Below are 18,023 nucleotides of genomic sequence, written 5' to 3' on the forward strand. Positions count from 1 at the left end.
GATGAATGCTGCCATAATTGCATGAAAACACTTCATGAAATTGAAGATAAACAAGGCGAAGTGGCGCGGGGGAGCAACCACAACGCAGTAATTGTGGGCTTTAGCTAACGCTTTAATGGTGCACACACACACACACGCTCCTGGCGGTTGGATTGTTTTAGTTGCGGTTTTTACGGTGTTTGTGGTTGATGCGGTGAGGTGTGGTGAGGTGATTTAAGGGGTGCCGGTAGGACTTACAAATTTCTCCTCAAGTATGCGGCACTTACTGAAGAGTGACAGCATATTTTTTATTTCATTGCGCTTCAAAAGCTGCGCATTACTTCCGCACAACGCCTAAATGTATGCAACGCTTAAAAAGAGTTGTGTTTTTACAGTTACTAGTTAGTGGTAGAGCGCGCGAACACAAGGTAGTTAAATTGTGTAATGGAGTATAATGAAAAACTTTTGCGTAAAGTGCAATAAAAAGTAGAAAGCAAAAGAAGAGCTGGCAGTTATTGAGTGTTGTAGAAGCTGTGAGGGCCGCCGAAATAGTAAAAGTGCGCAAAAGAAGTCTATTGAAGTATGAAGAAAGCGTTGAAATAACTCTTTCGAACTTTCGCAGCGCTCTATTTTTTTATATTTTTTTTTGTATTCTTTAACATGTGTCAACTGAGAAATTGGAGCTTGCAAGTGATAAGGAGATAGAAAAAATGCGCAAAAACGTACAACAATTACATACAAATATTCTTCTTTGTTATACGAACGCAGGCGATATTGGAAATGAGTTCAGTTGCAGGGCATATACTTTTATGAACGCGGCGAGAAATCGGTTTGGTACTTCTAAGTTGGTTTGGGTTAGGTTAGGTTATAAGGTCGATCCTAACAGGAACCTCACTTGAACAGCTTAGTACGCCGGTTCGTTGTTTTATCCGAAACTTCTGTATAGAAGATCATAAGACCCTTACAAATCGAATAAGTCTTTGAGTTCATCACAAATTTATTTGAAACGGCTTATGTCAGATTCGGCTATGTCTGCTGATGGTAAGATTGCCTAGATGTTTCAGCCTCAGACATGCAAACGCTGGACAATGGAGAAAAAAGGAAGAGCGGGAGATAACGCTACAGGAACTAACGAGTTAAAGCGGAACCAGCCACAGGCAGCCAAAGTACAACGCTCCACCATAAATTTCGTTCCGGTGGCAGCAAGTTAACACAATTACTCGAAGAGGCATTCAGATAACGGTGCTCTCCGCAACAACCCGACAGAGCTCTTGGCGTCTGAAGAGCTAACAGAGCTTGAAGAGTGCATCATGGTTGAGATTTGCAGGGGTGTGGAGTTCAGTTCTTTTTAGCGGAGATCACTCCGAAGCTAGAGGGTTGGCAAGGTTCAGTCCGACGCACAAAGTGGGGTGAAGAGATGACAAGTCATATAAATTCATCCTGCAGAAAGGGTTTCGAAGCTTAAGCATAACCAGGAATAAAGGATGCAAGTGGACGAGGAACCGACTCATTCCGGCATCTACTCAGCTGAGCACGTTGCGCTTGCCGCTGTCGTTGTAAATGGCAGGTAGGTTGCAGAGGCAGGTAGGTGAGGACGAGGACCTGTCTCTCATCGAACCAATTGTGTGACCTCTAGCGCCTGCTTAGAAGTGCCCCAGAAGAACCTGCACCAGCGACAGCAGCCTCGGTTATCATCGCGAGGAGGTCTACCTTCAATAAGAGACTGTCCACTTCATTCTGAAAGGGATGGAAAAGATTATGGACAACAAATCCACTAATACTGCTCTGTACCAACTCACAGCTGAACTCCAGAACACCTAATCTGGTTGCCGCAGCCTAACGGGGTAGCCGGCAATGAACTGGCCGGATTTAGGAGCTGCTGCTCACGGAGGAGAGAGTGGAAAGGAAGGCAATAGGAATGCGCCATGCCAACCTGTGGGGGTATATGTAATATAGGAGAGGGCACAATAGGTAAGTCGCAGTGCAAAACCTCAAGTTTTACTATCTACCTATATATAGGCCTTTACTGGACCAAAGTAGTAGCAACTCGAATGCCATGCATGCAGTAATCCAAGCGAACAGTTTCACACGGTCTAATATGAGTAATCCTGGCTTATAGCTAATATTTGTGACATCACAAAGAGCCATATGTCCCTCAATTGCATGAATAAACCCAAGAAATAATTTTACTTATAACTTAAATTGCTTCCTATGCAAGTTTCCGCTAATAAAGGGGTACTTCTGCCGTATACAAAGTGCATAAAAGCCAATGTGCCAAACTTTGCTGAATTTTATTATCTAATATAACAATCATTTGTTGTTGTAGACTTGAGTTTTTCAAAATATGGCACTTCGTATCGTGATGGCCGTAAATTTTGGAGAGCGCATTTCATGATTGCTCACCTAATTGCAATTATCTTTGCCAGCCAAATCACGGCTTCCGGCTAATTACCACAATCAAAGCAAACTTTGACACTAAACAGAGACAATAATTAGAACGGCGAAGTTCCGACCGAAATACAAATTGTAAATTAATACAAATTCGATAATAATGCTTTTGGCATTGTTGTTGGTAAGTGTGGTTAGGGAATGTCAAAGGTGAGGAGAGGTGTAATTGTAAAGGTGCGGTCACTTAGTGAGTGGAATTATCAAAATTTTGGAGGTATGAAGGTTCAAAGAAGCCATAGAGTAAAGCTAACATAATCATATGTATTAAAGTTGTCAGTCTTATAACTTGAATACTACCACAAATCGTGAAAATTCGACCAACAAGGATGCTTGAAACCCATTTTAACGGAGTATAACTTTACAGTAGGGAAGAAATTTTATTTTTAAATGCAGAACTAGAGAAGTTCACTACATTTTTTGATAAAAGTATGCAGGAAGTCAATATTTCTGACTATTTTGTTATTTTTTCTGTGAGAATGGCGCCTAAAACTAGATTAAAATTATCGACTAGCATACTTTAAGGCGCTGCCATTGAATGGCGTATCTGATTGTCACTATTTGTGATTTATTGGCATTTTATACACCTACTTGCCATAAAGCTGTGATATCCAAGAGAATTTGTATATACATACACATAAACATATGTATGCAAATGCATGTATGTGTGTGTGCACATATATATGTAAGTGTTTGCTAAGGTCTGCAGCAACTTGAAATATAAATGCGTAACAGCTGTTGAGCCATAAATACATACTTGTATACCGCTATAATTTGATCCTTGCTAACTTTACACCTCTCTGTCAAGCCACTTGCTTCGTGTAACTGTTTCCTTTGCGTATCTGTGCCTCGGCACTTTTAAGGTTGAAGCGGCTCACACTTTCTAAGCTGATTTTGGGTTTTCAGGCAGTCACTGCTGTCAATAAATTTCATACGAAAGCGATATGCTTCCTCAAGGACGCACAGTACTACAAATATACACATACATATGCGTGTACATACATACAAATAATCGGTTTCGGTGGCACAAGTATTTCCGCTTCAACTTTTATTTGAATTTTTTTATTTTTATTTTTTTCTGTAGTACAACGATGGTTTTATATACAACATATAACTGTACATGTGTGTTTGTATATGCGGATTTGTACACGAATGCAAACACAAAACAAACAACAATATCGAAACTTTCCACTCGACAGCACCTTTGGCAAGTGACTTCCTTTTCCGCCACAAACACACGGCATAACTGTACATATGTGCCCATAAATGTGCATAACTGTGTAATTGTGTGCAATTCATACTTACGTATATGTATGTTTACCCAGGTGTGTTTAATATTTGACTATGACGGTTAGCTTCGGAGGCTGTCGGAGGCATTGGTGCGATTATCTTCGAGTAAACTATAGAAAGTGTAGACTTTCAGGTGTGAACGTATTCGTCTTGTGTTTTTAGGCCAAATATTTATATACATTTTAATAATACAATATTTATTTTGAAAAACAATTTTTTTTAATTTTGAATGCTATCATAATTTCTCCTCGGAGATGATTTTTTTATATTCAGTGTTGTTGTTGATGATTTATCACGAATTTTTAATATTTGGTCAAGAAAATAATTTCCGAAAAAAAATTTTTATCAAAAATCCGGTTCCCCTATAGCGACCTTAGTGCTTTGAGGAGTAAAGGGGAAAGGAGAGGAATCATGGACAATTCTTCCGGCACCTCAAACGTCGTAGGAATATTGGAAATTTCATAAGCAGAGGCTCGCTGATGTTTTAAGATATTTTTGTAACAGTAATCAACAAAAAAAAAAAAAGAAAATTCCTTCAATACAATAATAAATAATTGTCGAGCTTTTTATTTATTTTACAATAATTAATATTTTGTAAATGTGAAATACAAAACTGCATATAATATTAATAATACGCATACATGAGCAAAGTATTCAACTAAGGCACTAATTTCAATGAAATTGTTCTACGCATGTGCATTTACGCACACGATAACTATGTCTATAATAATAGAAATCGTTATCCGTTGAGAAAATCTTCGAGAGCATCTTTGGTGGTGGTGTCCTCCAAAACAACTTCTTCGAGTGCAACTGGCAGTGATGGCTCTTCCTTTTGAATTTCTTAAAAAAAATATATTTATATTTTCTTTGCCTATTTTTTTAGGACTCTCCAAATATACTTACTAGTTAGCGCACCCTTCGACTTGAACTCAGCCAAATCGCCACGGAATGCATCATCAAATACTGCTTGCCTTTCTCGTTGTATGCGCCGTAAGTTTTGTTCATGTTGTCTAATCTTCTCTTGATGCTTTGCAGCAACACATTGCCGATATGATTCTAATTCAACTGTAAACAAATAAATTGTAGAAGGGTATAACAGCGGAAACAAAATTATATATGCACACCCATTTTCTTTTGTTGAAATTGTGATAATTCACATTGCTTATTTAGCATAAACTCTTGCAGTTCACACTCCTCACATAAGTCCTCCAAACGATCTAACTCTGTTTCCACCGTCGCGCTTAATTTATTAACATTTTGTAATGTTTCTAAGCTCTCGTGTAATTTCGCTACCAATGCAGGTATGCCGGCTAAACAAGTCGCCAAATCAGTCATATCGGTATGTAACACATTTGTGTTTTGTCCAATTCGTTCAATTTGTTTGGCAACTTGTGCCGCTTTCGACGCATTATTCTCATTCGCTTCATGCATTAATTTCCACGCATCTTCGTATTTCGCAAGTAAATTGCAACCAGCCGCCATATTCACATCTCCGGGCAGTATCAGATCACTTCCCGGCAGTTGCCCACCAAAAGAGCTGGAACTGCGATTGCTGTGTATACTTTCATCTAAAGTGGGCGTAGTAGCACTACTGCTGGCGGAGGATGTTTGGCTTTGTCGATACTGTTGCTGTAAGTTTTCTGTGATGATAAAACCCTCCTGAATAACGCTATTCAGTTTCTTGCGTAGGCTACCAAACATTTTGTTGGTGATATTTTGGCACAACTCTTACAAATACAAATTATTTGTAATGAAATGAAGTCAAATTATTGGTAAACAGAATCAGCTGACAGAGCAACGTCAACAAGCCACAGCCGAGTTGCCAACAGTCAGAAATTTATGTAAAAGCAGTTCCATTTGCTGCACCATTGGCAGAGCACAACTTCTTTCTTAAGTTTGATAAACATTTCTGACTTACTAACCTAAGCCAACCAAACGAAAGAAGTTATTAGAAAGAGCAGTGTTTTCATAGAAATTTATTCTTTAAATTCATATATAAACAATTGTGCTATAATTATATTAAWATACATACATACATGAAACTTAATAATTACAACGTAGGAAGCAATTAACTACAATGACCTTGCGCCGCTCGTACATTTCCCTTAACTGTATAATCGCAGTAACTTGAACAACCGTTTTATTGAAAATAAAAATAATAATAAAATAAAAATATGATATAATCAGATCCGTTCTTATAATTAATAGATATATGTTGCAAAATTCACATTGAAATTGTTAAAAATTATTTGACACACAAAAGGAAATTCAATAATTTCTGTTATACATATGTATGTATGTTGTTCAAAAACTGGGGAGCCTAAAAGTACTATCAAGACATTTGCTCATTTACTGTCTCGGACTCAGTAATTTCCCACTGATTTTGAATTTGAACTAAATGCAATTCCGTATTACCTATTGTACTTTGAGGTATTAGCGGTGATAATGTAGGCATTGAACTTACTGACCGATCAGTTGGTGATGAAGTTGATGCATTTGTTGGTATTTCGTCTACTGACTCCTTTAAGGCCACATTAGCAACCTTATTGCTCAATCCAATTTCCGATATCGATTCCAATGCCTCAACGTGTGTGCCAACAGTAGTCATACCACTTGAATTCATTTCACACCGTTCTTCAGTATTTGGGTTTGTAGATGTTACAAATGTGAGTGGTGTACTGTTGCTGGCTTTCAGTGAATCAAAATTCAATGTCGTTGTCCCAACATCTGTATCAGCTGTTGTCATGGCACTTGAACTAGATCCACACTGTGCGTCGGTAATAGGGTGGTTGGGTGCTTCAACTGTTAGTGATTTCCTATCATCGGCTTCCAGTGAATCAATTTTCAATTTCAATGCCGCTGTCTGAATATCTTTATCAGCAGTCGTCACTTCGCTTGAATTTGTTTTACGCAGTGCTTCAGTAATACGGCTCGCGGGTGCTATAAAAGTGAGTGATGTACTGTTAGTGGCTTCTAGTTTATCAGTTTCCTTCATTGAGTCTTGTTGTTCTTGCACTATACATATTGGCGTTACACTTCCCGCTTCATCAACTTTTATTGGCGGAGATAAACATTCAGTAGCAGTTACTAATGAGTCTACTTCAACTGACAAGTTGGAAGCCTTATCAGGCACTGTAACAACCAAATCGTCTATAACTGTTGAAAGACTGTCCTTTGGCAGTGAAATTGAATTAGTCTCAGGTACAGGTAACACTAAACTCATTTGTTGCACTAATGCTGGCGTTGAATCTGTCGGCTGAGTTGTTGTTGCTGCCATAACTGAGTCGGTTAATTGTTGTACAGACTCATCAGCGCCATTCATATTTATAATTTCGACCTCACTATCAGACGAGCTGAGTAGTGTAACAGTTTCCGGTTCAGCGTGACAAACATTGTTATTTGCATTTGTAACATTTGCACTTGCGGAATCTTCTTCGTTAGTTGAACTTTCCGACTCACTGTCATCACCTGTGCTTGTCTCAGATTCGGATGTTATACAAACACAGTCCTCATTTTCTGTTTGCTTTTCTGATCCACCTTTTATATCTGACATTTTATCACCGTTAGAACTATCCGAGTCTAATTCCCATATAACTGCATCCGAACTATCACTAGGTATTCGCTCCTCCAGATCTTTTCTTTTCACCTTCTTGTTTTTTATACTTTTGTCGCCTTTAGTTTCACTGCTACTGGATGTGGCGGATGATAGACTTATCTGTAGCATCTCACTACCGTCGGAATCACTTTCATTTAGATTTAATGATGACACCGCACTACAAATCGACGCCTTTTCTTTTTGGGTCTCAGTTACTTCGGCGTCACTTATTTGTAATTCCTCTTTTAAGGCCTCGATTTCGGTGGCTTGGTGACCAGCCATCAAAGCGTTATAATATAACAGTTGTTGCATTTGATGATGCCTGTAATTATTGGCCATTAAGGCAGCATCAAATTCCATGGCAGCACCAAATTCCATGGCAGCATTTATATCTGGTTCATAGTAGACCTCTTCTGTATCAAATTCATTTGTGTTCTTTTCTGTTTGCAGAACCTTACACTTTTTAGATTTAGATTTCTTCCGTAATTTACTTTTCTTACTTCGGCAGGTGCTGCTGCTTGTATTACAGCTATTTTCACTACTACTCTCATCACTGCTGCTACCACTGCTGCTTCTGGCACGTCTTTTTTTCTTACTTTTATGTTTCCTCTTTTTAAGTTTTTTGTGCTTATTATTTCGAAGTTTCCTGTCGTGTTGTTTTTGTTTCCTTACTTTCTTGGAATCGTGTTCGTCTGAGGAGCTACTCAATACAAGCTCCAAACTGCCTGATCGACTTCTAGAATTCAATCTATTAATTTTTTCTCGCCTCTCATCGAGTTCTTTCAACTTTCTTCTGCAATTCTCCTGAGTTCTGTCATTTTTACGTTTGTTATGTGACAACACTGAATTCAGCGTACGTCCAAGGAATCGCTTGTTTGGCTTTGCTATCGGATTTATCTTGCGCTCCTGTACATCAGGCTCTTTTATTTCGCCCATTTCGCGCACTATTTCAGCTATTGCTAACCTGAGGATATCGAAAATTTTACATATATTTACTTGCAAATATTATTCACCGCATTACCTTGTAAGTTCCGCATCATCCATGACAAATTATTTATTTCTAAACCTGCTGCGCTAAATAGTCCAAAAGTAAAAGTTTCTACAAATTCGAAAGAATAATAACAAAACCAGCTGAGAATCCGAACGTAGCCAGACTTTACGAATAATCGAATTTGCAAATAAACACTTGTGGTCAAATTAAGTTCTGCAATTGTAGAACTTCGACGTACACCACACGACCAAAATTTAAACTTAATTATATACATACTAAATTTCTTATTCATTAATTATAAATTATTTTTTAACTTAATTATTTATATTTGTTTGCAATTAATATTGTTCATTGATTATTATATATATTTATATCGTATGTTTTCCAAAGTAATATAATCATATGCAATCAGGATTTGTTTTAATTTTAGGCATATCAATTCGGATCATTTATCGAAGTATGAGTGATAATAACTTTCTATGCAAATGTGTCTTCTTCGCCTAGAATGACAATTCATATTTGAACAACGAAGCGAAAAAAGTCAAGGGTATACCATAATCAAAGCTTTGCTTTTATAATTTCTCTCTAGTAAAAAGTTTTATGAGAACGTGCTCCTACAAACGCGTGCATCGAAATTTCCTGTCAAAACCAATGTTTGACACAGAGCAAAGCAAAAGTTCTAGCTGATGCAGCCAAAATTAATTACTTATTGCGTTAGTGTGAACGTCAAATTAGAAAATTTTAAGATGAGATATTTAACTCATCTGGGCGACATCTGCCGCTTGACTGTACTAGAATTAGGTTCCACTTTGAACAAAATTTAACGCAATTTGATAATATCAAAATGTAAAAATACAATATGCACAATTTTCTCGCATATCTTATAAGATGTTTTCCATGTTGTCCCCGGGTTTGAGCGTTTGTATTAAATTTTAGTGACTTTGTTTCAATTTGGAATTAAATTCTCACCGATTTTTCAATATGTTTGGACTGGCATCACTGCTACTTTTCAATCCGTTTTGTGGACTGTAGAACGACGGAAAAATCATTCGAAGCGTGGTTGAAAATTTGTCGACTCGTACTCGTTCTTGCGAATTTTTTCAAGGCGAATAATCTAGTGCAATAGTGCTAAAAATTCGTTTTGTTCATATTAAAAGTGAAGTGAAATAATGGCTATATATTGTTTTATAAAGAAAAAGTGTGTAAAATAAGTGTGAAGTGAGTAAGCCGAAAAATTCTCGAACGCTTTCGAGATATCTGATTGTGAGTGGCAATCGCTGGGGAGAAGAACGAGAAGAGAAAAAAAGTTGGAAAAGGGCGCTCCGCTGGCAATTTACAGTAATAAAAAAGCAACTTCACCTCAAATCAGATAAACTCAACACTCCCGCTCACTTCACGTTCCACTCGGCGTTCCAATAACTACGAACATATACACACAGACATTTTGCTAGCAATACGTTCATTATAGGCGGTGCGTATTTACGGGCGCGAATTCAGTCGCAACGAGTGAAATATTTTTTTTTCCTATATTATCGCTTTTAGCGCTATAAAGTTAAGAAAAATAAATAAATAATTTGTGTGCAATTATAAAGACAAAGTTTACGAGTAATATTAACTCTTCGATATTTACAATTGTATTGCCGATGTAAGTCTACAAAAGAAAAATGTGAGTGATATAAAACAAAAAAAAATTATTTGAGTTAATTCACAAAATCAAATCACATTTAATATATGTACAAATATATGTATATATATACAAAACGATGCGGTTATATGGGTGAATTGGTAGACAAGTGAATATGACTGCTTATTTGCCATATAAAGTCTTATTTTAAGTCCTCAATCTGACGACGCACGACATCGGTCGTTGCTGTCCGGTGCTGTGGATGCTAGGTGTCGCCATGTTGCGTTCAATTGTCATTGCGTTTTATCAGTTCTCTTTCCTATGATATTCGCTGATTTTATTTTATTTTATTTTTTTTCATTTAATTTTCTACGTAAGAGAATGTAAAGAAAAAGTGCTAAAAGTGGGTGAGCAGATAATTTATTAAATCATAGGAGAAGTTTTCATACGTATTAATATTTTCAAAGTAATTGTTGTGTGTAATTGGAAATACGTTAACTGTATTAGCGGTAATAGGCAGTTTTATAAAGCAGCTAATATATGGTGTCCAATTACAAGGACGTTATAAGTTTTTTTTTTATAAACGGCATGAAAATAGACAAGCTTTCATCCCCTATAAATTATGTGTGTATCAAAGTTGTTGCAGAATAATATTAAATATTTTAGAAAATTTCTTTTCCAAAAATTTATCATGTAATGTTATGGAAAATAGTACACAGTTAGAAATCTTACATATATGTGCTCATTTCCAAAGCAAAAAAGAACGCAGCCCGTTAAACCACACAATAATTTTTTGAGGTTATGATCAGTATACGGCCACCACTTGTTTGTCATCACTTATTTGTCTTGCGATTAGTATATGCCAGTTATAATCGCTTACTGATAAATTTAACTTAGAAGCATTGGTGCATATTTCTTAGTTCATGTAATTTTGCTTACAATTTCATGCATTAAAATTTCCAAATTCCATATAAAGATTTTGAATTTCCCAAAAAATATAAATTTTTGGGGTTTTTGTTTTTAGGTACCCCATACGAACGCATCTCCACCCGCTAACATCAGCCTTGTTATAGTTGGGAAGTCTCGTGAGTTAATCATGGTGTCTGCGCTTAAACATTTTTTATTACTTAGTAACGCCTTTTCGTCTTGATGTGTTAATTGGTTTACACTTTTGCAGTCATTTACTTTTTAATTTCTCAGCAAATATGTAAAATTTCGTATAATATTAGGTGTGGGTCAAAATCGCAAATAGAAAATGAAAGCACTTAAGTATATTTTTGTTCTCAGTTTAAAACTTACAAGCAGTAAATCTATTTAAAATTGTCCGCATTTGGTTATGTGAATTATGTTTAAAATCTTATCTAACAGTTTCATATTTATTTACTTAATTATCATATTTTGCAGCTAGCATCTTATAAATCGGGCTTAAATACGTTGATTTCAACTCTGCCGATGCAAATGCTGGCATTTTCAGTGTAATTACCACACTGCCAAACGAATTTGCAAGAAACCTTCTTATTTCTTTCGTTTATTTTCGTCGATGTTGCAATTTGATCTATATAAAAGACAATAGTTGATTATTTAGCGCAACGCTTCGTAACGGACGACGCGAAACTCCAAGCGGTTTGCGCATACAATTCCCGTTCCGTGAGAAGAAGACTGTTTTGAATGGATCCTTTTGTCGGCTGGTTTCAAGAGGAACAGGAGGGTCCAGCATTACGCACATGGTGTAAAATTTGGGAGACCAATGCGCATGATATGAGCCAATTGTTGGAACAACAGAGCCAGCAATTACAACAACTGCAAAGCGTTGGAAACGGCAAATTGAACGGCACGTTAAGTGCACGCGATCGTGATTCTTTACAATTGCTGCTACAGCAAGTTGGCAACGGCGGCCTGCGCAATTCCATATATAATAATAATAACAACAACGGTAGTAGCGGCACAAATAGTGGCAATACATCCAGCAACAATTCTATTGACTCGACGAGTAACAACGACTGTATCACACCGGCCACTACACCAGTCGTAGGAGGCGGGGATAATAATAGCACGAAAATGCCGTCACACGATCGTCCAAGCTATTACAATCCATCGCGCAGGAAAATTGGACGTATAGTAGACAATAAAGCGAGCACATTCAACGTCAACAAATATATGGGTAAATTGGTAATTAAGTACAAAGGCTGTCCTTGGCGTGTGCCGGGCTTCGAGTATGGACGCGGAGTTATCGGTTTACATCAGGAAGTCGAGCAGTTTTACAATTACGTATTACCTACGCCCACCGAACATGCCATACGCAACGAAGTCGTACAGCGCATCGAGGCGGTGGTGCACTCAATATGGCCAAAAGCAATTGTAGAGATATTCGGTTCCTTCCGGACGGGTCTGTTTCTGCCCACATCGGATATTGATTTGGTTGTTTTAGGTGAGTGTAACCTAACGTTAAGAAAACCATAATTCATCTACAAAGAAGCCAAATTTATTTGATTGTTTTTGTTGAAATATACTAAACAAATATTTATAATTTAAAAAATGTAAATAACAGTAAGTACATATGCATATATTTTCTTTCCACGCACAGGGTTATGGGAAAAAGCGCCATTACGCACGCTCGAAACAGAACTGATTGCCCGCGGCATTGCTGAGCCACATTCGGTGCGTGTACTCGACAAAGCCTCGGTACCCATCATCAAGCTCACAGACCGCGAAACACAAGTGAAAGTCGATATTTCATTTAATATGCAGTCCGGTGTGCAATCGGCCGAATTAATTAAGAAATACAAACAGGAATTTCCACTGTTAGCGAAACTGGTGCTTGTACTGAAGCAATTTCTGCTTCAACGTGATCTCAATGAAGTTTTTACCGGTGGCATTTCCTCCTATTCGCTGATATTGATGTGTATTAGCTTCCTACAATTACACCCGCTGCAAATCGATCATGACAAAGCAAACTTGGGTGTGCTGTTGCTGGAATTTTTCGAACTTTACGGACGTAAGTTCAATTACATGAAGATCGGTATATCGATCAAAAATGGCGGCCGCTATATACCTAAGGAGGATCTGCAACGCGAAATGATCGACGGTCATCGTCCGTCGTTGTTGTGCATTGAGGATCCGCTAACGCCAGGCAACGATATCGGTCGCAGTTCTTATGGTGCATTGCAGGTGAAACAAGCCTTCGAGTATGCGTACATGCTGTTGGCCAATGCTGTGAGTCCACTCAACGAATTCGGTAGTAATTGCGCCGAACGCACCATACTAGGTAACTTCCATTGTACTAACGGCAACTACATGAAGTCGCTATTTACTTGTTTCAATAATTTTTACATTTTTCTCATGCAGGGCGTATAATACGTGTTACCGATGATGTAATCGATTATCGTGAGTGGATACGTGAACATTTTGAGCATCTTGTGATCCCCCATACGCCCAATAGTGGCAGTGCCGTTAAGTTCATTCCGTCGATGTTACCGCCTGGCGTTCTGACACCACCACTGCAGCATCAGCACATGCATCCACTGGCGCAGCAACAATTGTACCATCAACAACAGGCCGTGATGGCGCAACGGTTGCGACGGAGTAGTGTCTCCTCGGGCGAAGACTCGGAAGATAGCAAAGAATGTGATGTAGACTCAACGTCATCTCCACCGGTAAGCAATCCACTTATTATAGCGCCGGCAACGTCTGCGGCGCCAACCGCCTTGACCTCTTCCGCGAATATTCATACAATGTCTCGTATGGATACATGATGAATAGTTGCTGGTCTGGTGCAGCAGCAGCAGTTACAACAACAACAGCAGCAGCAAGAAATCCAAGAGCAACAGCAGCCGTATCAACAAGCGTCATTGGTTAGCAATCACACTGTCGCCAGTGTAACCACAAACATCGCTGTCAACTCTCTAATCAACACCAGTACCAACGTTCAAGACAGTGGCAGTGTTGGTGGTGCTGGTGGTGTAAATGTGAGCGGCCATATCGCTGCTGTTGCTAGTCCACATAGTATTGGTGGTAATGGTGGTGGCGCTAGTAGTCAAATAACTGTTCGTCAAAAATTGTTAATTAAGCCACCGCCAACAACGCTGCTGCCACTGCCGCTGCACCAGATCAATCAGCAACAACTTAGTCCACAACAACATCATCAACAACCACAATATGCACAGATTACGCAGCAGATACAACATCAGCAGCAGCAACAACAACAACAACAACTACTACAAGCGAGTATACATATGCAGCAGCTGTCACAACAACAACAACAGCAACAATCGTCAGCCTCCTCCCAATTGCAAGCACAGCCGCAGCTAACGCAACTGCCGACCCAGCAACAGCAACAGTTTGTACTTCAGCAGCAGCAAGCGCAGCAGCAACAACAACAAATGCCCACACAATGTCCGCCTCCGCAAAAGCAGCAATCGCCGCCGCGGCAACAAAAGCAACCCTCACCGCCGCAACAACAAAAGCAATTATCCCCGCCCCGACAACAAACACAACAACAACAACAGCAACAGCAGTTGCACGCACAGCAGCAGCAACAGCAAGCGCAGCAAAGATTTTCCGGCCCTTCAAACCGCCGTCAATTCTACGTGCCACCGCCAATGCAACAGCAATATCAACAACAAATATCCAAATCGTCTTCTACTGAGTCGTATACGAATGCGACAAGTACGAGTGCTACTTCCAGCTATGTTGGCAACAGCAATAACAATGGCAACAATAGCAACAACAACAACAATAATAATCGTACACGTTACACCCAACGTCCATCACAACAGCAGCAGCAACAACAACAGCAAGTACGTCAACAACGTGTGCAACAACCAGCTATGCGTCAACAACGTTACAACGCCAGAACGTCTTCACCCGCGTCAACAACATCATCCCGCCCATCAACAAATCCAATGCAACGTGCGACACTCACCTCTGCTTCGTCGACCATATCGATAATTTCCATATCGTCGGAGTCTTCAGTGGGTTCGACATCATCGACGAACAGTTCGGGGTCGGCGTCAGCGTCTGCGTCTGCGTCAACAAATACTAGATTAGGTGAGTCTTGAAGGAATCAAAAGTGTTTTTGTCTCATGTGTTATACAATTTAAAGGTTAGGAGTTTTTGTGTTTTTGCTGTGAGAATATTTTTTTTTTTTTTTTCGGTGCGTTTGCGATATTTATTTAATGTTTTGATTGTTGTTTTTGTAACAAGAATTTTGACGAATTGAAAGTGCCTACACTTTGTTTTCATGTCCGTGTTTTCCGTTGTTAGCGAATCTACAAAGTTATATTTTGCTTGTTAATTTAATTTGGTTTAGCATAAATGACCTTGATTTGTCCTCTACCATATTATCTGCTGAAAATGTAATAAATTGTTGGTTACGTGCTTGTTGTTCGTGAAATATTGTGATTAAAGTTTAAAAAAAATAGCGATTTAATTTTTCCAATTCACTTTTATACTTTTGTGTTTCGTTTGTTTTGTTTTGTGTGCAGTAACTTTCTGTCTCGCAGCTAACCTCTAAAATGAAATATTTTCTTCTGTTTACTCTTTAAACATTTCTATCAAAACAAAAAAGGCCAACAACGCAACCGCGATGGTAAYGACAGAAGGACGAAGAAGCACCAATCGGGTAGCAGTAGATCTAGCACTAGCAAATAGACTTATCAACAGCAAGCAGACTGTATCGGTTATGTGCAAATTACCGTTGGAGTTGCCAAAGCCATTAAAGGTAGCATCCACAACTCCCCAACGACTGCCTACGATCAAGTGACATGGGAAGCATTTCGAAAACACAACGAAGAGTTTGCGCGCGCGCTCAGTTTATAACACACACACATTCACACACACACTTATTAAAACGCATACACCATATTCTCTACCACACTATTAGGCAACTAAGAAAAATTTAGTATGTACGGTTTAGATATTTTTAAGTAGTCCTACAACGGGGCCATACATACACGGTGGGACATTTGGCCAATAGTATGTAGACATGCAATATAATATTACTGTAGCGGCGCTTGGTTGAAAGGTACAGTTGTGTAAGGGACGGGGAGGGGGGCAACAAGAAACGATTTGTGCTTGCTATATAATTAATATATCTATAATTACTGGGCTGATATTAGTAGAAATAGTTGATAACCTGTGCCTATTTTAACGTAATAATTTAACAAGTAAGCAAAAAATGCTAAATCATTCAACGATAACCTAAAATAATGTTTGTTGTGGGACACAACATGCCAATACACACATACACACACACAGTTACGAACGTTGATGGATGATGACGCCACTAATTGAATAATATTATTAAGTAATATGTTCTGGGGTTGTAGTGTTGCTACACTATGCAAAGGATCTTAAAGTAGCGGTAAATAAGACCGGTTGGACGTACGATCATGTTGGACGTTGCTTCGAGAATGCCGCAGAGTCCACAGCAGCTATGTAGAGAAAATATGTAGGAGACGCAGCGTGCTTAAGCCGAGCAGAAAAGTTGAAGTAGATTTTAAGAAAAGCTAACGGAGTTATAAGCGAAATACCAACAAAACTACACACACACACAAAGCGAGTGAAAGGCGTGAGTGGGCGTGAAAGAGATGAAAATCCTTAAAAGTCAAACTTTTACCACATAGAGTACACGCGGTAAAAAATTTAAAAGGAAAATGTTTGTAAGAGAGTTTTAAGTAGAAGAAGCAAGAATTGCAGAAGCAGCGTATGGAAAGGAATAATATATGCTTGCTAGGAGAAAGTAATGCACATATGAATTATGAACAAAAATTAAAATGAGAAAGTAGCTACAAAAAAAAAAAAAAAAAAAAAAAAAATTATAATAATAATAATATTAAATAATGCGAGCCTATAACGTTATTAGTATTTAATTGCGTTGAATGAATGCTATCATTTGCTATATAATTTGAAAACGAATGCAGTTTTAAATAATACATACATACATACTGCAACGCCAATCAAATGCTTTCAGAAATTAGTGGTAAGTTAATTTTTTCACCGAAAATCTTTGTGTATGTGAATTGCAGTAGCAGCAACCCGTAGAATGCCGGTATACATAGATATAGCAGCAACAAAAAATTTTCATGTGATATTAAACGAACAAAAACTAATGATTACCACACACACACACACGCGCCATGAAGAAAGAAGAACTGCAAAGAAAATTAGTGTAAAGAATGCTCAAACTTCAACTTTTCTTCAGTATGCTAGATGAGCTTAGAAAGAACGATAATTATTCGAATGAAAAGTAGAAATTATGTACATACATATGTACGAGTAGGTTGGTAGTATGTGTGGCAAGCATTAACAAGAAATTAAATTTTAAATCGTAGACAATACAGTTGTAAAATCGCGTCGGAAGCGTTTTTTAATTGAAATAATACTTTTTTTTAATGCGAAATAGCGGCGTTCCTTGCAATAGGCAAGAATTGAAGAGTTTCTCTCATGCACTAATGCAATATTTTTTAGCAAAGATTTAAAAGTTTCTGTCATGCACTAATACATTTTTTTTTTAAATAAATTATTGCTTTATTAGTTTAAAATTTTAAAACTGAGCTGAAAATTTGTTTTGTGCAAAAAAAACCTAAAAAAGCGCAAATGTAATGTGATCTATAGCAAGAAATTAGGTAAGGTCTGAAAAACAACAAAAAAAAAGAAAGAAGTGTAAGGGAGTTTATAGAGCATGGTAATTTATTTTTTTTTTTTTGTTTTTTTTTTCTGCAATTTTCCGTAGTTTTTTCTTTTTTAAAACGTACTCGTAGTTTGAGTTTCGGCGCCATTTCCAAAAAAAAAACAAAAATTATTGGACAGCGATTACTAATTTGTATAATTTAAAAATAAAAAAATTTTAAATATAAAATCTTTACTTGAAAGTTGCAACGAGTGTGTTAACTTGTGAATTTTTGCGCAAAAATTATGCAGCTTCAAACATTATAAATAGAAAGGAATGTCAATTATTAAAAACTTATCTTTGTATCAGAAAAGTAAAAAAAATTAAGTCAAAGAAATAACGTAAAAAAAAAAAAAATTAAGTAAAAATAAAAATATTGAATTCTATTTAATTAAAAAAATGCAATTATTATTTAATTTAAAAAATTCAA

At 37.7% G+C, this 18,023-nt stretch overlaps 3 protein-coding genes across 7 annotated transcripts; 1 reads left to right on the forward strand and 2 right to left on the reverse strand.

Moving 5' to 3' along the window:
- Positions 1-4,278: 4,278 nt before the first annotated feature.
- On the reverse strand, positions 4,279-5,502 carry LOC108971007 (dysbindin protein homolog). The gene is made up of 3 exons (XM_018936771.1): positions 4,839-5,502; positions 4,618-4,779; positions 4,279-4,554 (listed from the first exon to the last, which is right to left on the reverse strand). The coding sequence occupies exons 1-3, from the start codon at positions 5,413-5,415 to the stop codon at positions 4,454-4,456; spliced, it is 840 nt and encodes a 279-aa protein (XP_018792316.1). The 5' UTR covers positions 5,416-5,502; the 3' UTR covers positions 4,279-4,453.
- A 187-nt stretch (positions 5,503-5,689) lies between these two features.
- LOC108970998 (dentin sialophosphoprotein) lies at positions 5,690-8,435 on the reverse strand. The gene is made up of 2 exons (XM_018936762.1): positions 8,331-8,435; positions 5,690-8,273 (listed from the first exon to the last, which is right to left on the reverse strand). The coding sequence occupies exons 1-2, from the start codon at positions 8,351-8,353 to the stop codon at positions 6,047-6,049; spliced, it is 2,250 nt and encodes a 749-aa protein (XP_018792307.1). The 5' UTR covers positions 8,354-8,435; the 3' UTR covers positions 5,690-6,046.
- Positions 8,436-9,306: 871 nt separating this feature from the next.
- Positions 9,307-17,182, forward strand: LOC108971054 (non-canonical poly(A) RNA polymerase PAPD5). 5 transcript variants are annotated; one of them, XM_018936849.1, is made up of 6 exons: positions 9,307-9,966; positions 11,329-12,352; positions 12,509-13,189; positions 13,270-13,577; positions 14,088-14,970; positions 15,491-17,182. In XM_018936849.1, the coding sequence occupies exons 2-6, from the start codon at positions 11,593-11,595 to the stop codon at positions 15,571-15,573; spliced, it is 2,715 nt and encodes a 904-aa protein (XP_018792394.1). In that variant the 5' UTR covers positions 9,307-9,966; positions 11,329-11,592; the 3' UTR covers positions 15,574-17,182. The 5 variants fall into 5 exon arrangements, with proteins under 5 accessions (XP_018792394.1, XP_018792395.1, XP_018792398.1 ...); XM_018936850.1 differs by having other exon boundaries at positions 9,307-9,945; XM_018936853.1 differs by lacking the exon at positions 9,307-9,966 and adding an exon at positions 10,265-10,331.
- Positions 17,183-18,023: the final 841 nt, after the last annotated feature.

This window comes from Bactrocera latifrons, unplaced genomic scaffold (genome assembly GCF_001853355.1).
Source record: "Bactrocera latifrons isolate USDA-ARS-PBARC rearing strain unplaced genomic scaffold, ASM185335v1 scaffold_32, whole genome shotgun sequence".
Taxonomy (NCBI): Eukaryota; Metazoa; Arthropoda; class Insecta; order Diptera; family Tephritidae; genus Bactrocera; species Bactrocera latifrons.